This window comes from Caretta caretta, chromosome 11, assembly GCF_965140235.1.
Source record: "Caretta caretta isolate rCarCar2 chromosome 11, rCarCar1.hap1, whole genome shotgun sequence".
Taxonomy (NCBI): Eukaryota; Metazoa; Chordata; order Testudines; family Cheloniidae; genus Caretta; species Caretta caretta.
This window is the reverse complement of record NC_134216.1, coordinates 18,338,982-18,361,167: the sequence shown is the minus strand read 5'-3', so window position 1 is coordinate 18,361,167 and position 22,186 is coordinate 18,338,982. Positions and strand designations below refer to the sequence as shown.

General features: G+C 40.9%; 1 protein-coding gene across 5 annotated transcripts in view; it reads right to left on the bottom strand.

The window, feature by feature from the left end:
* ACMSD (aminocarboxymuconate semialdehyde decarboxylase) overlaps nucleotides 1-22,186 on the bottom strand; it is an 88,506-nt gene that overhangs the window by 31,550 nt on the left and 34,770 nt on the right. For 4 of the 5 annotated variants that reach the window (XM_048869216.2, XM_048869218.2, XM_048869214.2 and 1 more), the window contains 2 exons: nucleotides 18,703-18,747; nucleotides 12,424-12,520 (listed from right to left, as the gene is read on the bottom strand). In XM_048869216.2, the coding sequence (XP_048725173.2) occupies nucleotides 12,424-12,520; nucleotides 18,703-18,747 (142 nt within the window). Of the gene's footprint in view, nucleotides 1-3,877; nucleotides 4,062-12,423; nucleotides 12,521-18,702; nucleotides 18,748-22,186 lie in introns of those variants that run through there. The other variant, XM_048869217.2, reaches the window with a different exon arrangement.

Genomic DNA, 22,186 nt, shown 5'->3' with positions numbered 1-22,186 from the left:
AATTAATTATAGAGATTTGTCAGTCAATCTGAGGGAAGCAGATATGTTCATAGAGGACAGACTGGATAAAGGCGCATGTGTCTTATAGAACAGGTTTCAGAGTAACAGCCGTGTTAGTCTGTATTTGCAAAAAGAAAAGGAGTACTTGTGGCACCTTAGAGACTAACCAATTTATTTGAGCATAAGCTTTCGTGAGCTACAGCTTAATTCATTGGATGCATCGGATGCTGTAGCTCACGAAAGCTTATGCTCAAATAAATTGGTTAGTCTCTAAGGTGCCACAAGTCCTCCTTTTCTTTTTTCTTATAGAACAGTGGCTCTCAATGTGTGGTCCACAGACCCCTGGGGGGTCTGCAGATTTCCAGAGGGGTCCGCACCTCCGTTCAAAAATTTTTAGGGGCCACAAATGAAAAAAGGTTGAGAACCACATCTATAGAAGACAATGGGAATTGTACATGAGGTATTCATGGGAAGAATATTACCCAAAATGGGGAAAATAATAATTAATATGATGAATCAGTCTAGCTCATCAAGCAAAACTGGGCATATGTCCAAATGAAAGTACTTTTATGAGTGAACAGTAATTATTCGTAACAGGATCTAGCTACTTAGCTCAATCCCTATAGCTCTGCCAGTCCCCAGTTCAATCTCTGATGTTGGCCAAGATGGCAGCTGTCACATAAGTGGGCATTTGTATGGGATTTGAATTGCTGTGGGTCACAGATGCTTGGAATGAGCTTTCTCTGCCCAGAAGAAGCATATAACCCTCTGGTTACATACATACATGTGCCATAAATGTGGGAGTATAAAAATTGGTGTTTGGCTTTTAAAAAATATTTTTGTATGTTAATTGTGGAACAGTTATAACAATTTTCTTTAGAATCACTTCAGTTCAGGGACAAAAGCCCAGAGCAGCAGTTAGGTGTGTGTGATCTATTGTTACACTAATCCAGCGGTTCTCAGACTGTGGGTTGGGGCCTCAAAGTTTGTCGAGATCCCGTTGTAATAGGGTCACCAAGTCTGGTTTAGACTTGCTGGGGCCCAGGGCTGAAGTCGTACCCCAAGCCCCACCGCCGGTAGCTGAAGCCAAAGACTGAGGGCTTTGGCTTTGGCCATGGGTGGCGGGGCTCAGGTTACAGGCCTCCCCGCTGAGTCTGGGGCTTTGGCCCCTTCACCTGGGGCAGTGGGGCTGGGGTGGCTCAGTCTTCGGTCCCCCCTCCTGGGGTCATATAGTAATTTTTATTGTCAGAAGGGGGTCGTGGTGCAATGAAGTTTGAGAGCCCCTGCTTTAATCTATTGGTAGTAATTTAAATACTTGTGCATGCTTATCACTATTGACTTTCTTTCATTTTACTTAATTTTCCATAAATGTATCTTGATTTCCATAAATGTATTTTGTCATATAAAAAATCTTTGAAGGTCCCACTTAAGACAGTGAAAATAATATATATTGTTTTTGCTCCCTTTTGTGGTAACAAAGCTTATTATAACAAATGCAGAAGCTTTGCATTCACTAACAGAACCTTGAAATCAGTTAGTTTAAAAAAAATGAGTGAGAATTATTTTCATTAACTACATCTGCCTCAGAATCACCCTGAGAAGTTTTTCCTAATTTTTTTCCAGTGACTTTCTCTTTCTTATTGCTGTATTAATGATCCATGAAAACAACAGGGAAAACTGACTCTGGTCTTGCAAAGTCTCGTATAAAATTAAGCATATGCAAGTGCTTGCAGGATTGGGGCCTTACTCACTATGTCAGGGAAACAGTGAAACTGACTGTAGGCAAGGTGCCATTTAATACATACTAAGCAGATAGGGAAAAAAATAGAGAAAACATATTTTCCCCCTCTCATTTCTTTTCCTTATAGTAATCTTAGATATTACTTGCAGTTACTTTACAGCAGGTAAATCATTTTCATCCTGAAGTGTGAATTTTAAGTTGTCAGTGTCCCTTTATTATGTAATAATTACCAGTTAATTATTACATAATAAAGGGACACTGGGGGGACAGAGGTTGAATCTGGATTCCTCTAGGAAGCAGATAAAGTCTAAAGAATAACCCACTTTCTAGTAAAAAGAAAAGGAGTACTTGTGGCACCTTAGAGACTAACCAATTTATTTGAGCATGAGCTTTCGTGAGCTACAGCTCACTTCATCAGATGTTGAAGTGAGCTGTAGCTCACGAAAGCTCATGCTCAAATAAATTGGTTAGTCTCTAAGGTGCCACAAGTACTCCTTTTCTTTTTGCGAATACAGACTAACACGGCTGTTCCTCTGAAACCTGCCACTTTCTAGTGAATCACTCTTCAATGAGCAGCATTTTTGCTCCTTGTTTCCTCAAACATGAGCTCTTGTGTTGTAACTGAGTCCCCCACATGGTTGTTTTTTTCAGTAAAGAGCGCTTGTAGGGAGGTGAGTCCATGCTAAGCAACTCCTGCATGGTGCTGAGTGCTCTCAGCTCCCACGGACTTCTCATTTGCGCCCCAAATGTTCATGCTAATTTCCAGTCTTCTGCTTCAAGCAACATTAACCTCCATGTTTTACTGTATTCCTTCTGCAGTGCTTCTGAGGAAGAATGATCCTCTTTTTGCTCTGGCCATGTTTCTTTTCTCATATAAATGATGACGAGACACAAGGGCTTTTTCCAAAGGTCAGAAAGGTTGGGGGGAAGGGAGGGAGAGTGGAAGGGAAAGGGTGGGAGGGAACATCCCATGTAGCCAATTTTCCCCTCTACACAGACACATTATGGATTTTTTGGCATTTTGCTCCTCTCTGTACTGCATAGTGGGAGAACAGAAAGGTCTTGATCCCTGACTCATTTACATTCTCCAGCAATGTGCCAGTGAACACTTGATTAGCACATTTGGGAACCCTTCCCATGCCTTAAACAGATGATTATTGTGTCTTGTTCCAATCACATTAAAATGGTTAAATCCCATTACAGCCCTCATCTTAAGAGAGCCATATTTTAGTGTCCAGCCACTTATTTGCCTTTTTCCTATTTATGCTTTCCTGCTAAAGTGTTTGAAGAGGGTGCAATCAAACAACTGTTTAATCACCTTTCTCAGAACAGTTTATTAGAGGCTTGCAAGCGAGGGTTTCAACTGCTGGAACAGCAGTGGTTAACATGGTGAATGGGTTCTTCCTATGCACTGGTGATGGTCTTATTGGCTCATGTATTGCTGCATAGTTCCATAGCATTTGATACTACTGGTCATTTGGAATGTTATGGTATAGGCTTAGCAGGAACGGCACTTGGTATGGAAGTGATCACAGTCATCTGATTGTGTGCAGTTTGCCTCTCTTGCCATTCTTTTCCCAGTGTCCCTAGGGACCATTAATCTTCAGCCTTTGCCTGCTTTTTTGCATTTAATTATCCAACTTTCCTTTTTTATGTGATTCACATGAAGATCATTTCCTCTGCTTCCACTGTTTGATCAGCTTGCCTTAAATATAGGGGCACAGATGTCCAAGGATTTTTAAATATTAATTGCTACAAAAACTGAGCTATGAATCGCTGGTTCCTGACACTATTTTAAATCTGTTACCTCATTCTCCTCTTCCTTTTGTGGCTCTGATATTCAATCATCAACTATAAATAGTTAAGAGCCTTGGTGTTCTGATTTTTAAAGGGAAACAGAATCATCTATTTCTCTGACACAGTAAATTCAGATTTCTACCACCTTAAGATCATTTCCAGAATTCAGTCTTTTCTTTCCTTTTCTGACAGAGAGATTGCATTAATGCTTTACTTTCTGGCATTCCAGCTTGCGGACAGGCAAACTGCAAAGCAAATATAAAAATGGACTTAGAGAGAGATTTCTGGGCTGAATGTTCCCGGTCACCACACTGTGAGGGAACGAGGGAGATTACTCACCACATAAATGAGTTTTAACTTTTTGAAAAAGTATTTTCCCTCTCCCCCACACTTTTCTGAAATCCTCTTGATACATCCTGGTTGACTGTTGATATTCCAGAATGTACATCTGCAACGGCCAGCATCTCACTGCAATCCATGGTATGTGTTATGACATAGAGTGATACATTCTGCTATGTCTTCACTGAGGCAGGAAGGACCAAGAAGATTTCACAGAGGGGAAAGGAATTAAAGAAAGTTTAGTTAAAATTAATATTTGAATTCAGTGTCACCCACAGCCTGGCTAGTGTGGTCTGTGGCATAAAACTGTGATGTGATAAAACTGTGTTAACTGAGTTTTAACATTGGCTTTGCAGTTTACATTTAAGTAAGTATTTTAATACACCATCTTGTATTCTGACTGGAGCCAGGAGGTATGATCATGTGACCTAATTGCTGTTCTGGTGCACGAGGTACCAGTTGTATTTCTTATCAATGATAAAGTTCTTACGTTGCTGCATAAAGCTTTTCACAAATAGGATCTAATTACAGGGCCTAAGTTACCTGAGTTAATGACACCTTACCCTGCTGGCTACCAGCTTTCTTTAACTGAGAGAAACTCTTTGCATCTTCCCTCCCAAACTGTCTCATTTTTGGTGGTTAATTTTTAGGGCCATGATCTACCCTCAATCTTTCTTACTCAAAATTGTCTTTTAAAATCCATAGCTGCACCTCCATCAATGGAACAAGAATAAGATATGGCCTGTCGTTATTATCCCTTGAGGAACTCACTGCTTATTAAAGGTGACCTGCAAAGCAGAAAAAAAATGTGTTTGACTCTTTTAGTTTGCTTCTTTGTGGTGTATAAAAAAAAGTGCAGGAGCAGGGCTGGAACAAGGCAGGAGGAGGACTGGAATAAGGCAGAAGCAAGGCTGGGAAAAAAGCAGGCACAGAGGCTATTGCAGCCATAGGCAAATGCTTTGAGCAGCTGCTGACCTCAACTGCTGACATCAACCACACCATTAGAGTCTTGTTCACCTGCACATCTACCAATGTGATATATGCCATCATCTGCCAGCAATGCCCCTCTGCCCTGTACATTGGCCAAACCAGGCAATCTCTATGCAAAAGAATAAATGGACACAAATCAGATGTCAAGAATTATAACATTCAAAAACCAGTCGGAGAACACTTCAACCTCCCTGGTCACTCAATTTCAGACCAAAAAGTCGCAATTCTCCAACCAAAAAACTTCAAAAACAGATTCCAACAAGAAACTGCAGAATTGGAACTAATTTGCAAACTGGACACCATTAAATTAGGCCTGAATAAAGACTGGGAGTGGATAGGTCATTACACAAAGTAAAAACTATTTCCCCATGCTAATTTTCCCCCTAGTGTTACTCACACCTTTTTGTCAACTATTTGAAATGGGCCATCCTGATTATCACTCCAGAAGTTTTTTTTCTCCTGCTGATAATAGCCCACCTTATTTGATTAATCTTGTTACAGTTGGTATGGCAACACCTATTTTTTCATGTTCTCTGTGTATATATATCCTCCTACCATATTTTCCACTGCATGCATCTGATGAAGTGGGTTTTAGCCCACGAAAGCTTATGCCCAAATAAATTTGTTAGTCTCTAAGGTGCCACAAGTACTCCTCGGTTTTTTTGCTGATACAGACTAACATGGCTACCACTCTTGAAACCTGCTGAACTGTTGCTGCTTCTGGGCTTAGGAGCTGGTCTGCTGACTCTTCCGACCAATCAATCAGGCAGCTTACAACAGGCCAGCTGTACTCGTTAGATTATTCAGTGACTGACTCTGCTGCAGGTCCTGCTCCCTGACAAGGAGTGTCTCATGCAGGACACAGAAGGTAAGTGTTCCTCTCTACTCATGAGGCCTCAGCTGGAGTACTGTGTCCAGGTCTGGGTCCCACAATTTAAGAAAGATGTGGACAAACTGGAGAGAGCAACAAAATGATAAAAAAGATTTAGATAACCTGACCAACGAGGAAAGGCTAAAAAAATCGGTATGTTTAGTCTTGAGAAAAGAAGACTGGGAGCAGGTGCTAATATCAGTCTTCGAATATATTATTGGCTATTATAAAATGGATGGTTATCAGTTGTTCCTGACTTCTGGGGGTATACAACATCCTCATTTTCCCAGAAAGTCAGGAACTCTATGATTATCATGTGCTCACTGTCACGTGAGTACCTATCCTGATTCACTCAAATCCCACTAAACCATTTAAGATCCAGGCTGATGCCTCAAACAGGTGCAGTATTATCTTGACACGTGGACCCCCACAACCTACTCCTCCCGCTCCCATGCCTTCAAGTGGCTATTAAAGCAGCTTTCAAGGCATGACACCACCTCCTAGAAGGAGCCCAGTTTCCCCATCGAACTCCTAATAGATCCCAGAAACCTGAAGTACTTACAGACAGCTAGATGCCTTAACCAATGCTAGATCTGCAGGTTCTTCCTTGCTCAATGTGACTTTGTGGCAACCTATCACCCAAGGGTGAGAAACGGAAAGGTGGATGCCCTATCCTGGAAAAATAAATAACTCAAAGCTGGTGAAGAGCCCTCTGCCACTATATGCAAGGTGTCCAACTTTGTCAATGGGATGGACTACAGCAGAACTGACATCCTCCATCCACTCCCTACTCCTCGACAACCTGTTTGCAACCCAGATCCGCGAGACCTGAACGATCTGCGTACCTGACCAGAATCCGAGTTCTGACTACAGAATGGCCTCATCTATCACAAGGGTTGAATTTATGTTCCAGTGGGACAACCGAGGCTTCAGGTATTGAAACTATGCCGCAATTTGCCACTTCTGGGCCAATTTGGCCAATTCAAGACCAGGAATCTGGTCTCAAGGAGCTTCTGGTGGCCAAGTCACAAGTTTACATCAAGGATTATATAAGGTCTTGCAACCTCTGTGCCCATACCGAGAACTCATGATCATAGAATCATAGAATCATAGAATATCAGGGTTGGAAGGGACCCCAGAAGGTCATCTAGTCCAACCCCCTGCTCAAAGCAGGACCAATTCCCAGTTAAATCATCCCAGCCAGGGCTTTGTCAAGCCTGACCTTAAAAACCTCTAAGGAAGGAGATTCTACCACCTCCCTAGGTAACGCATTCCAGTGTTTCACCACCCTCTTAGTGAAAAAGTTTTTCCTAATATCCAATCTAAACCTCCCCCACTGCAACTTGAGACCATTACTCCTCGTTCTGTCATCTGCTACCATTGAGAACAGTCTAGAGCCATCCTCTTTGGAACCCCCTTTCAGGTAGTTGAAAGCAGCTATCAAATCCCCCCTCATTCTTCTCTTCTGCAGGCTAAACAATCCCAGCTCCCTCAGCCTCTCCTCATAACTCATGTGTTCCAGTCCCCTAATCATTTTTGTTGCCCTTCGCTGGACGCTCTCCAATTTATCCACATCCTTCTTGAAGTGTGGGGCCCAAAACTGGACACAGTACTCCAGATGAGGCCTCACCAATGTCGAATAGAGGGGAACGATCACGTCCCTCGATCTGCTCGCTATGCCCCTACTTATGCATCCCAAAATGCCATTGGCCTTCTTGGCAACAAGGGCACACCGCTGACTCATATCCAGCTTCTCGTCCACTGTCACCCCTAGGTCCTTTTCCGCAGAACTGCTGCCTAGCCATTCGGTCCCTAGTCTGTAGCTGTGCATTGGGTTCTTCCGTCCTAAGTGCAGGACCCTGCACTTATCCTTATTGAACCTCATCAGATTTCTTTTGGCCCAATCCTCCAATTTGTCCAGGTCTTTCTGTATCCTATCCCTCCCCTCCAGCGTATCTACCACTCCTCCCAGTTTAGTATCATCCGCAAATTTGCTGAGAGTGCAATCCACACCATCCTCCAGATCATTTATGAAGATATTGAACAAAACCGGCCCCAGGACCGACCCTTGGGGTACTCCACTTGATACCGGCTGCCAACTAGATATGGAGCCATTGATCACTACCCGTTGAGCCCGACAATCTAGCCAGCTTTCTACCCACCTTGTAGTGCATTCTTCCAGCCCATACTTCCTTAACTTGCTGACAAGAATACTGTGGGAGACCGTGTCAAAAGCTTTGCTAAAGTCAAGAAACAATACATCCACTGCTTTCCCTTCATCCACAGAACCAGTAATCTCATCATAAAAGGCGATTAGATTAGTCAGGCATGACCTTCCCTTGGTGAATCCATGCTGGCTGTTCCTGATCACTTTCCTCTCATGCAAGTGCTTCAGGATTGATTCTTTGAGGACCTGCTCCATGATTTTTCCAGGGACTGAAGTGAGGCTGACTGGCCTGTAGTTCCCAGGATCCTCCTTCTTCCCTTTTTTAAAGATTGGCACTACATTAGCCTTTTTCCAGTCATCCGGGACTTCCCCGGTTCGCCACGAGTTTTCAAAGATAATGGCCAATGGCTCTGCAATCACAGCCACCAATTCCTTCAGCACTCTCGGATGCAACTCGTCCGGACCCATGGACTTGTGCACGTCCAGCTTTTCTAAATAGTCCCTAACCACCTCTATCTCCACAGAGGGCTGGCCATCTCTTCCCCATTTTGTGATGCCCAGCGTAGCATCAATGGTATTGCATCAATGGTATTGCATCAATACCCATAAGTCTCTTCCAAATCTGTCCACACCTCCACAGCCTTGGTTTACTATATGAATGGACTTCATTGTAGAACTGCCATGATCCCAGGGACACTTGGTAATCCTGGGTGTTTTTGGACCTTATAACAAAGATGGCATACTTCATTCTACACCATACTGTTCCTACTGCATGGAGATGGCTAGACTCTTACTAGAAAATGTCTTTCACTACGTTGGGTTACTGCTGGGCTGTCAAGGTTCCTCCCCCACTCTGAACTCTAGGGTACAGATGTGGGGACCTGCATGAAAAACCTCCTAAGCTTATCTTTACCAGCTTAGGTCAAAACTTCCCCAAGGTACAAAATATTCCACCCGTTGTCCTTGGATTGGCCGCTACCACCACCAAACTAATACTGGTTACTGGGGAAGAGCTGTTTGGACGCGTCTTTCCCCCCAAAATACTTCCCAAAACCTTGCACCCCACTTCCTGGACAAGGTTTGGTAAAAAGCCTCACCAATTTGCCTAGGTGACTACAGACCCAGACCCTTGGATCTTAAGAACAATGAACAATCCTCCCAACACTTGCACCCCCCCTTTCCTGGGAAATGTTGGATAAAAAGCCTCACCAATTTGCATAGGTGACCACAGACCCAAACCCTTGGATCTGAGAACAATGAAAAAACATTCAGTTTTCTTACAAGAAGACTTTCAATAAAAATAGAAGTAAATAGAAATAAAGAAATCCCCCCTGTAAAATCAGGATGGTAGATATCTTACAGGGTAATTAGATTCAAAAACATAGAGAACCCCTCTAGGCAAAACCTTAAGTTACAAAAAAGATACACAGACAGAAATAGTTATTCTATTCAGCACAATTCTTTTCTCAGCCATTTAAAGAAATCATAATCTAACACATACCTAGCTAGATTACTTACTAAAAGTTCTAAGACTCCATTCCTGGTCTATCCCCGGCAGAAACCAGTATAAGACAGACACACAGACCCTTTGTTTCTCTCCCTCCTCCCAGCTTTTGAAAGTATCTTGTCTCCTCATTGGTCATTTTGGTCAGGTGCCAGCGAGGTTACCTTTAGCTTCTTAACCCTTTACAGGTGAGAGGAGCTTTCCCCTGGCCAGGAGGGATTTCAAAGGGGTTTACCCTTCCCTTTATATTTATGACACGGGCATTGTATTGAACCTGGGTCCCCAGTTCATCCCCCAGTTCTTGTGGGAATTTCTCAGACTCCTTGGTATTGAACCCCTCACCTTGTCTTGCCTATCATCCACAGAGTAATGGACAAACAGAGGAAGTCAGTCAAATCTTGGAGGGGTATCTTCACTGGTCTTTGAGTTACCACTGGCTTCCCCTGCTGCGCCATGCCAAATTCACATATTACAATGCAATCCATGCCTCGATCCAGCATAACCCATTCTTTTGCAAATTGTGGCTTTCACCCCCACTTCCACCCAGACTGGCCCATGAGTTCCCCAGTATTGGCCGCAGCGGATTTAGCCTCCTGCCTACCACAGATGCACCAGGAGCTCAAGGAACACTTGCAGTCTGCCAAAGAAGCCTATAAACACCATATGGACCAGGATCATTAGGCTTTTTCCAATCTGGTCACAGGTGACAAGGTGTGGCTTTCTGCCCAGAACCTTAAATCGAACTATGTATCTGCCAAATTAGACTCCCAATACACGGACCCCTTCTGGATTACAGAATGGGTACACCCAGTGGCCTTCAGGTTACAGCTGCCCAAGTGCATGAAGATCCATCCCCTCTTTTATATGTCACTTTTAAAAAACCCTGCACTAAAAATCCAAACCCAAGCCAATCCAACCTGCCACTGACCCCCAAAACAGTCCATGGACAGGAGGAGTGTGTGGTCTACTGAATCCTCACCCTTGGTTAGTTAGATTCCAGCATCTGGTGGACTGGGAAAGCTACAGTCTGGGTGAGTGGTCTTGGGAACCAATAGAGAACATCCATGCCCTGGACCTATTGCAAAAGTTCCACCAGACATACTCTGAGAACCTGCCCCCCAAGGCCCTTGAGGGGGCAGGTACTGTTAGGAATCGGAGCCTGCACTAGAACCAGTCTCCAGGCAGCCTAATGAGCACAGCTGGCCTGTAGTAGCTTCTGGACTGGGTACATTGCCTGATTAGCTAGAAGAATCAGCAGAGTGATTCTTAAGCCCATCAGCAGTTGTTCAGCAGCTGCTCAAAGCATTTACCTGTGGCTGCAACAACTCCAGCTCCTGCTCCTGCCTTGTTCCCAGTCCTGCTCCAGCTCTGCTACTGCCTTTGACCAGCCTTGCCCCTGCCCTGACTCATTCCACATAACCCGGTCCTGACCCTCAGATCTGATTCCTGACTACCGACTCCTGCTCCAACCACTAGACACTCCCAGCCACGTCCCAGTCATTGATACTCCTGTTCATACACCCAGAATGACTTTTTCTTTTTTGCCACGGCATCACATTTTGTCTCATATTTCATTGGTAATCCACTATAACCCCTAGATCTTTTTCAGCAGAACTACTGCCTAGCCTGTTATTTCCCATTTTGTAGTTGTGCATTGGATTTTTTTCCTTCCTAAGTGTAGTACTTCACATTTGTCTTTATTGGATTTCATCTTGTTGATTTCAGAACAATTCTCCAATTTATTTAGGTTTTTTTATTTCTAATCTTGTCCTTCAAAGTGCTTGCAACTAGCTTTGCATCCTTTGTAAATTTTAGAAGCATACTCTCCACTCTATTATTCAAGTCATTAATGAACATACTGAACAGTATGTGACTCAGAAATGACTCATGCAGAACTGCACTAGATATGTCTTTCCAGCTTGACAGCAAACCATTATAAATACTCTTTGAGTACAGGTTTCAGACTGGTAGCCATGTTAGTCTGTATCAGCAAAAACAACGAGGAGTCCTTGAGTACAGTTTCTCAACCAATTATGCACCCACCTTAGTATTTTCATCTAGACCACATTTTCCTTGTTTGCTTAAGAGAATGCCCTGTGAGACTCTGTCAAAAGCTTTACTAAAATAAAAATAAGTCATATATACTCCTTTCTGTCCCACCCAGTAACCCTGCCAAAGAAAGAAAATAGGTTGCTTTGGCGTAATTTGTTCTTAAGTAATAGCCAATATAGATTTGTTATCATCCTATTATCCTCGAAGTGCCTACAAATTGATTGTTTAATAATTTGTTCCAGTATCTTCCCATATATCTAATTTAGACTGATTGTCTATAATTCCGCAGGTCCTCTTTGTTCTTTTTTAAGGAAAGATACCATGTTTGCCCTTATTCAGTTCTCTGTGACCTCACCCGTTCTCTATGAGTTCTTGAAGATAATTGCATGTGCCTAATGATGCACATGAGTGGTCTTTTTGAAGCCAAACTTAGTTAGGCATGTGCTTACAGGATCAGGGCCTCTTGTCTCATCTGATAACATAATTCCACTAATTCTCCAGTTACTCACAGTCCTCCAGCAAAAACGTGGTAGACAATGTAATGCAAAAACAAGCAGGAAAAAAAAAACTTGGCAGAAAGTTCATTTCTTTTTTTTTAAATACATCATCAAAAACAAAGAAAGAGCTCAAACACATTTTTCTCCTTTATAGGCCACTTTCAAAATCAGGAATGCATATTCTCCTTTTGAGGCCATGTTCTGACACCCATACTCATATTAACTTGTACCTTCCTGCACAGAAATTAATTTTGGCTACTTCTGGAGCAAGGTACTGAAAGGTAGAATCTGTCTCTTTTGAGTCCAAATGTAAACTGTATTAATTTTCACTGACTTGCAATTGATTTAAACTAATTGTAACTCTGCAAAACCTTTTCATTTTAATGTTATTATAAAACACTTTGATGTGAAAGCTTAAGTTGTTCTATCTGATTTATGATTAGTCTATTTCATTTTTGGAGTTACCTGATTTGTTCATCTCTTTAACCCGAACCTCTGGATTCCAGCAGTTCTCTTGGATAACTCTGAAAACCTTTCCCTCCTTCATCATTTTTGCCTCGCCCTGTGAAATGAAATTTTTATTACAGTAATACAGTTGTATCAAGATATTATGGCCTAAATTCTACTCTGTTAAAAGTATGTGGGGCTGCCAATGCCCATCCAGTGCTAGAATTCAGGCCCTTCATTTTTGTTCAATAGAAAAAAAAATCCAAAAAAATATTTAGAAATGTCATTTGTAATGCAAAAGGACAATATCAAGGTCTCTTTTTATAATTTAAAAACAATCCTCTCTCTGTTGCTAATATCCTTTGTTATCCTGAAACATTTTCCTTAACTAAAGTTTGTCCTCCATCATTCAGGCGCCTGAGTTTGACATCACAGTGATGCTTATGAGTGCTGTTTATTGACCATGAGCCAAGTTCTGCCGTCAGGTTTGTCCTATTCCTTTGGAAGTGAGTGTGCTCAAAAATGATCTTAGTAACTCCAGCGAGAATTCAGAGTAACTCTATAAATTCAGTAGAGTTCTGCAGATTCATCCTGAACAATTGAGATAGAATTAGCCCCATTGAACTGCAGGTTGAATTTTCTTCTTAGAAATAAAAAAAAGAATACGGAAGCATTCGTATCAGGGGAAAAGATCCAATATAAAACAATTACCTGAACTATAGCAGTACAGTTTTAATGCAAAGCCCTCTCAGGGTTATGTAAGTCAAAATATTACCAAGGTCACTAACTTTGACTGTGTCCCTTTAATTGAGAGAAGAGAGAGCGATGCAACACTTCTGACTTTAATTTTTGATTGGTTTGATAACGGGCCAAAGACACTGTGTAGTCACTGTCTTGTCAAATCAAGCCAAGGAAAATGAATGTTGCAACTGTTCATAGTCACATGGTCTTATGGATATGTTATTAGAGCTAGTGATTCAACACCAAAAGCAACTGCAACAGTCAATTTTCCTATTGTTTTATTCTTAAACGAATTGATGAGATGTAACCCATCAATACCTGCAAGGCGAGAGTTCAGAGATACTCTTAGCTGCTTCTGTTGGGTAATGGGAATGCATGAAAGTTGAGCTAAGGCAGACAGCTGGATTAAGTTGTGTCTGGACCCTGCAGATTCCACCTGTGTGTGGTAGGGAAGCATGGGTGTAAAGCAGACATGTTGGGGGTGAGGAGTGATGGGATCTGCGATTACACTGATTTAGTGGCTGGGAACCCCCCTGTAAAGGGTGTGGAGGAATAGCACAGTGGATGGCAGCTAGATGCAATGAATCCCTAAAGCCTGCTCCAGTATGAGGGGGCACATTCTCTCCAACCCACACCTAGTTTCCTCCCCCAACACACAAAATCAGTTGACTGACACTCCTGGAGGAGAGGTGAATTTCACTCATTGTACACCTATTCTGCAATATAAAATAACAGTTAATTCAGACTGTTCCTTGTGATGAACATAGACATAACATTTCTTAAAATAATAAAATTACACTCGTTGCGGCAGGCATACTCAGTTGCATGTCTCCTCTCTATGAGGAGTCAGACTGTTTTTAACCTTGAATTTGTTATTAGCTTCATACATCATTCACAAATATATTTTCCTGATAAATATTTTAAGACATCTTTTTTCTCTCTCCCTGTCTGTGCCACCTTGGCAGAATACCAGAGTGAGCTGGCAGCAAGATCACAGTTTGAGAAAATGACTCCCAATGTTATAGACAGTAATTACAGCTCCACAGTCCTGTTCCTCTGGCAAAATCCTTTAAAGTCTGTTAGAGTTGATTTTCCAAATAGAAAGGGCTCTCTTAGGCATACGTTCCAATAATTTCAAAAATTCAGTATCAAGCCACTGTTGATTATTGTGTAATATGCATGATATTTGGGGGTAAGGGAAAGGCCCAGCAGAACTGAAGATTTTGTCATATAAAAATAGACTACGTGCCCTTTATTGAGTTGCCACTGGGAGTATTTCAGTGAGCACAGTAGCCTTTCAATTCTTTCTTCAGACTCTGCTAGCCTTTAAAGATCTCATATGTATTATCTTCTATTAATACTGAAAACAGTGTTAGACAGATTTTAAATTTCACCAAGGGACCTATCTGCTGTTAATACATAAATACTAAAAGATAAAAAGAAACCCTTTCCAGGCAATATTAGTCTATGCAATATGAAAGAGTTTCTAAAAAGCTAAGTGCCAGGCTATAAAGAATTGGGATTGCTGCTTTCATCTGCGTTAATTGAATTTTCTGTGATCACGGGTGTGCCACTGATCAATCCTGAACCCTCATATTTGTGTATAAACTCAGGAAAAGCCTGATTTACAGAACAAACTGCCGTTCTCCTTATTCACCTGACTGAATTCACTCAGATCAATGAGATTACCCATATGAGAAGGCAAGCAAGATTTGGCCCAACAAAAAAATGAGAGCTGGAAATCCAGACATATTGCTACAGTCTCTGGGCACTACCACTAAAATGCACATGATGCAGGCACCTTTAAAATACAAAATTATGTAGTAATTTTGTAAAGTTAATTGGAAACAATTCTCTGAGGCTTTGCAGTAATGATGAACACATGGATCCTGAGGAAATTGTTCATGTTTCCAAAGCAATGGCTAGAGAGAAGCCATCAGACAAGGTACTATGAGACCTCTATTCTCAAGGCTTAATCAATTTACCTAGGACATAAGTTAAGATTTGTACGACATCTCCTAACAGCACCTGGTGTTTTATGCTTTAACAAATCTATGTGGAAATTAAGAGACAGATTTAAAAATCAGTTGTCTAAAATCAATTGAGCTACATGGCAAAGTTTCCCATCATCAGGCTCATCAGTTTCATTCAGAATTTCACTCCTTTGAAAAAATACATAATTAATTTTTGTATGGTTTGATTATTTTTTACCGAGTCTTATGCGAAGCTTTTTCCTCCTCTCATCCTAAAACACATTTTCCCTTGCTCCAGTTTTGTGCAAAGGACTTTACTCTATTCCCTCCCAACGACAGTAACATCCAACCTACTCTGACAGAGGCAGCACTGGATAGCCCATAGCGTTGCTGCTACTAGCTTGCCACAGGATTCCAACTGAATCTTTAAAAAATTCCATGGTTTATAATCCCAGTGATGTTGATGACATTGGAATGTTCTTGTAATAAACAGATGTTGCATTTTATCAAACTCCTCATTTTCATTACTCGTGTGCTCACACACATGCACACACACAGACATACATTGGCTGTGATTTTCCCAGGTGCCAAGGGATTTGGATGTCCACTTCCCGTTATGGAGCCCGGGCTATAGATTATATATTAATTATATGGATTACTTAAGAATTCCCAATTATCACTTTGAGGGTTGACAGGTTCTTGTCCCAAGATCAGTATTATTCAAATCTAGTAAGATTAATAAGAAAATTCCTAAATTCATCAGGTAGCTTGGAAAGTCTCAATCTATGTTTTACATAACACATGTATTAGTTATAATTCTTGTGAGAATCATGGGAGTGAGTTTTGGGTTTTTTTTAAAAAAGCAGAGCAGCTCAATTACTGTCTTCATGAGACTAAACCTGAAGGCTGAGGCAACACCCTGAAAATGCCAAGCACTAGATATTTATTCTTTTTGTGTCGTTGTGTACATCTAGTCACTCAAATATTACTCATCCCTCTCTCTCTCAGTTCAGAGCTCCTATTTGGAAGTCATGTCTGAACCTCAGAAGATGGGAGCAGATTAACTCTAACTCTGTCTTGTTAAACTCACCACCTAAACTGCCAACCATTTAATAATGTAACTGGTTTTAGTTAGTTGACTTAAATAGGAGTGTGCACATGCTTAAAGTAAAGCATGTGCTCAAGCTCTTAGCTGGACTAAGGACATCTCTCCTTTTTGCACTTTCAACTGTGAATCTTGTGTCTTGCTGCTCATTGTATCTAAATAATTCTTCCTATTCTTACCCACTAGATACCTCCTCCTTTTCTTCGGATCCCTCCTTAGCTAACTACCTATGCATCATCACAGTGTGGGCACCTCACAGTCATTAATAGATTGTATCCTCACAACAACTCTGTGTGGCAGGGATATGGGAAACTGAGGCAGGAGCCGCACAGGAAGTATGTGGCTGTGATGTGAACTGAATACAAGTTTCTTAAATCCAGTCCAGTTCCCTGTGTACTCGATCATCCTCCTTATCCCACCTCTTCAAGCACCCACTCTTTCTTAACAAAATAAAATCCTGGGACCCAATCCAGCACCTACTGAAGTCAGTGGAAAGCTCCATTGACTTCACTGGGCAATTGGATCAGGCTCCTGAAGTGTTAACTTGCCTTTTTGCTTGTGTTCATTTGTCCTGTATTATTTACCTCCTCAGGGCAGGCTTTGTGTCTTGTGTGTAAACTTATGGTGCTATAAAATATTTTATTTATTATTATTCCCAACAAATTATTCTTAAATTTTATGTTAAGGGGTCAATTGTTGCTAGCTTTGCACAGGTCTGTGAGGCATAAGGAGGGAGTATAAGGAACCTTCCCTTCCTTGTGAACCTGAGGGGGCTGGATGGATTGGCAGTCCCTGTGCTCCACTGCGGGCCAGGACTGCTCCAGGCTAGTTCCATTAATAATGCTAATCTCTCCAGAAGGCTGGGGGCCTGGGAAGGGAGCTGGCTCATCCTAGAAGGGAGTGTATGTGTTCTCTCTGTGCTGCTAGCGGCATCTTGAGATACAATGCATTCTGTATCGCCTGCTGAGGCAGGTCACTTCTGCACTACCTCCTGCTGCAGGTTCTGGATATATACACCACAGCTAGAGCAGGTTGGAAAAAAAATCAGAAAAATGAGTTTTTCAATGGAATTTGCGAATTTATCAAAACCAAAATGTCCTATAGAGATGGTTTGATTTTGACAACATTCTGACTAAACACTCCCTGCCACATAAGTGTCTTGGAGCCCACCTGACTCCTTGGTTGCCTGCCTGCAAGTTGGGGATCCCCAGGCTCCCATGGTCAGCAGCAGCCTACAAGGCGGACTGTCTCAGAACTTCATTCCTATTTGGAGAGAATTATGGGGGTTTTGTTGAAAATTGAAACAAAGCCAGATTTTGAAATAACAAAATCCTCTGGAAAATGGAATTACCTTTCTTCGCACAGATTTAGCCACGGAACTGAAAAATCAATTATGCACACAGCTCCATGTACAGTATGGCTCCAAAAGGATGCATACTGTTCCGACTGAAACCACTGTTCTGTCTTTGCTCTCCTTCTTATAAAGCTGAGGAATGAATTACTCTTTCTTCTTTTTGAAAGATCTTTGTTGTAGTTCTTTAACTTCTATAATAATATGATTAGATAGTTCCATTTGTGTTTTCTTTTCCTCCTATAATGACAGGTTTCAGAGTAGCAGCCATGTTAGTCTGTATCTGCAAAAAGAAAAGGAGGACTTGTGGCACCTTCATCCAATGAAGTGAGCTGTAGCTCACAAAAGCTTATGCTCAAATAAATTTGTTAGTCTCTAAGGTGCCACAAGTCCTCCTTTTCTTTTCCTTCTAGACAGCCATATAATGTCAGAAGACCTGGGTCAATTTTTAGGTTAAGTTCTAAAATTGGTGATTCTATGGAAAAAAAAGTTTTTAATTTGATCTAAGTTATGCTTTTTTATTATTAAAATCTGTTTTTTAGAGCTACCCATTCTGAATACAGTAGAACCTCAGAGTTACGAACACCTCAGGAATGGAGGCTGTTCGTAATTCTGAAATGTTCGTGACTCTGAACAAAAGGTTATGGTTCTTTCAAAAGTTTACAACTGAACATTGACTTAATGCAGCTTTGAAACTACTATGCAGAAAAAAATGCTTCTTTCCCTTTATTTTTGTAGTAGTTTACGTTTAACACAGTACTGTATGGTATTTACTTTTTTTTTTGTCTCTGCTGCTGCCTGGTTCCAAATGACGTGTGTGGTTGACTTGTCAGTTCATAACTCTGAGGTTCTACTATATTAGGCTGAGGTAATTATGAAAACTGCTAGATAATGTTTCAAATTGAGATTAGAAGGATGTTAGGTCATTTTATACCCTATCTCAGTCCTTTAACAGAAAGATCTATGGTGATATTTCAGTGTTTGGAGTAATCTTGCTTCCTAAAAAGGTGTACCTTAATGACACGGTAAGGTAAACATTGGCCATCAACCTTATTGGCACTCTACTTTTTAAAGGGTACAGGTGGCTGACACCACAATAATGCCGTAGGGAATGAGAACCAGCGTACCTTGCAATAGTGGTCCAGTTGAACCCATCCGCCATAACCATATCTCTGTGAAGGGAGAAGGAAAAGACCAGTGATTAGACAGTGGTATGGAATGAAAATCAAAGGCTCAGTTCATGCAGCTAGACAGATCCAGGTGCAAGATGAACCTCATGGATAAACCTTTCCCTTCCAAATAGCAGCATATCCCTCAGGTGGACCCAGAATAGGACAAAGAGGAGGGAGAAGTAAGCAGCAAGAAAGAAACTCAAAGAGTCACGAAGGAAAGAAGAGGAGGAGAAGAACTAACATAAAATAAATAAAACAAAAATATCCACTGCAGCAGTGTGGAAGAGACAATAGCTTTCTGTGGGAATGCCAGCTGCTTAGGTACCATAGATAGTCATCTAAGAAGTAGTTAAGACAGACTCATCCCCTTTTAAGAGTCTTTTCCACTGACTTCTTGAATTTCTGATTCATTTTCATGGTTAATATCCTTTTAGAGCTTTATTAGCTAAAAGTGGATGCAAAACCACGTCTTTTTTAGGCTGTCAAAAGTGGGACTGTTTCATCTGATGAAAGGCAGCTGGGAAGGGTGGTGCACTTACATACTTATGGTGCACAAATGGTGTTAATTAGCATTGCTTCACTGAATTGAGTGGAACTACATTGATTTACACCATCTGAGGATCTAACACCGGATATATGCCTCCATGTTTGGGAGAAACCACGTCATATGTGGTGTGTATTACATGCACCTATGTAGCTGTACTTCATCCGCATAACCTTACACATACCCTCATTTAGCATCCAACTAGCTATTTGCACAGCACTCTTCACAATGATGTTATCTTCATCTGCACAGTGTTTTCTGTTCCAAAGATGTACGTATGGCAGATTCAGTTAGGTAAGGTTAAGAGATTTTCACCTGAAAACCTCAGTTAAATACCCTGGGTTTGGAGAAAGCTTCTTCAAGCTCTGAATACATATCCAGAACAGGTAATAACAATTGAGAATTGCCAGTCTCCCCCCCACACCCGTCCAGAATAAGTTAATAAAATGGTTACACAGTAAATGTTACACGACAAATTAACCGAACAGTATAGATAGAAAATCTGAGAGGAACATTTGATGAAATGTGTGTGGGAATCTGACAGTGGTTTCCAAACATCTTGCCACTTTAGACAGTTATTAAGATTAATAAGAAAAACTGTATTTTACCATTAGATATAAGACAAACTTCCAAGTATTTATGTCATTTTGAATTGTTTAGGATGCTTTTCTCCTTAAGAAAGGCAGGCATTCGTAAACCACAAATGAATACTCCGAACCCAAGGGCATATCTAGAAAGCTGAACATTTGCATTATTTTTGGAGTGTAGCCAATTACTGCATAGCGCCAGTAAGATCAGCTCGTGAACTTTCACAATTACTATAGTCGCAAAAGCTTTCCTTTGTGCATGACTTTAGCACATATTCCTTGATTTAATGGCAAAAATTCATTAAAATTTCTGGCATCTGGACCCTGCAAGGTGCTGACCTGAGGGTGCTCAGCACCTTGTAGAGGGAGCACAGAGCTTCACAGGATCTGGCCATAACATAATCCTCTTTAGGGCTCAGTCCTTCAAGGTGCTGATCACCCTGTGGTCCAGCAAAACACCCAAGTATATGCTTAGCTTTAAGTACATAAATTGTTTCTTTGACTTCAGTAGAACTATTCAGATGCTTAACTTTAAATATGTGCTTGACTGTTTTGCTGGATTGGGTTAGTACACTTGCAAGATTGAACCTTTAGCCTCTGGTTCAGTAAGATACCTAAGCATGTGTCTAAGAACTGATTTTAAGATGCCTGACTCACATGGTTAAGTACCTTACTATATTGGGGCTGTACCTTACTGTACAGAATAGTATTTTAGGACAGAAACAACAACCAAATGAAGTATGTGAAGGAAAATAAGAGATGAGAAATGATCCAGCACAGATCCTAGCAAACTGCAATTTGTTAATCATTAGCATGAAGATGTATTGATTATGCCTTTCAGATTCCATGATTCAGCAGCAAGGCTGAAGGTCACCACCTTCTGCCTGTTAATATTTAATCAGGAGAGACAGGCTTAAAAGATACAAGTTACATGTCCATTGAGTCTCCCAAAGAGGTTTAAAGTTCTTTGAATTAAAAATAAACCCCCCCACCAGAAGTTTATTTTCATTTACTTTTTTAAATTGTAAGATTTGAAATGATATAAAATAATGAAATATGATGATAGATAGTCAGAATTTCCTATTTTTTCTATAAAGTAACATTTTGCACGAAATTGGACAATTACTCATTAACACATCAGCATAAGCAACATTATGGACTCATTAACACATCAGCATAAGCAACATTATGATCCTGCACATCCTATGCAGGCAGGCAAATCAATAATTGACTTCAAGTATAAATAAGGCCTTTGACTTCAGCCAGAGATGCGGTTGACTGTGGTATGTTGATATATTTATTTACACCAATTTAAATTTACATACCATGAAAACTGTGTTTTACCAGGGACACATAGGGTGTGAGCCAAAGTCCACTGAAATAAATGAAAAGCCTTCCATTGACCTCAATGGGCTTTGGATCAGCTCCTAATTATGATTATGCAACTGTGCAGATAACAGAAGTACTATACAGCTCAACTACATAGATAATAAATCAAATAGTCAATGATTTATTTTTTTTTTAAACCAGCTTTCCCCCTCATGCCCTCAGGGATTAACTGGATGCATTTCATACTCTTCATTCAAGCATTTCACTGATCACTTTTTCACTTCACTTACTCAAAATTACTAAAAAAAGAACAGGAGTACTTGTGACACCTTAGAGACTAACAAATTTATTAGAGCATAAGCTTTTGTGGGCTACAGCCCACTTTGTCGGATGCATAGAATGGAACATACAGTAAGAAGATATATATATATATATACACATACAGAGAAGGTGGAAGTTGCCATACAAACGGTAAGAGGCTAATTAATTAAGATGAACTATTATCAGCAGGAGAAAAAAACTTTTGTAGTGATAATCCAGATGGCCCATTTAGATAGTTGACAAGAAGGTGTGAGGATACTTAACGTGGGGAAATAGTCCACAAAAGCTTATGTTCTAATGAATTTGTTAGTCTCAAAGGTGCCACAAGTACTCCTGTTCTTTTTGCGGATACAGACTAACACAGCTGCTACTCTGAAACCCATCAAAATTACTAGTTACTTTTGAAAATGTTGGCCCATACATTTGGGGTTATAAAGAATTCAGCAAGAGGAGTGAAAAAGCAGTTCTAACCAGTTTAAGAGAAAGTTTTCCTTGCAATATGACCTCTTCCAGTACAAGGCATCACTAATTATACTGCATAGCTTTGGGGTTTACTTTATCTTCTATATTCTGGTGCTGATATTAGACTTGGCTCTTTATTTTCAACTGTTTGATTTATAAGCCTTCTGTGAGGCTTCATATTTAAACTTCACTGCCT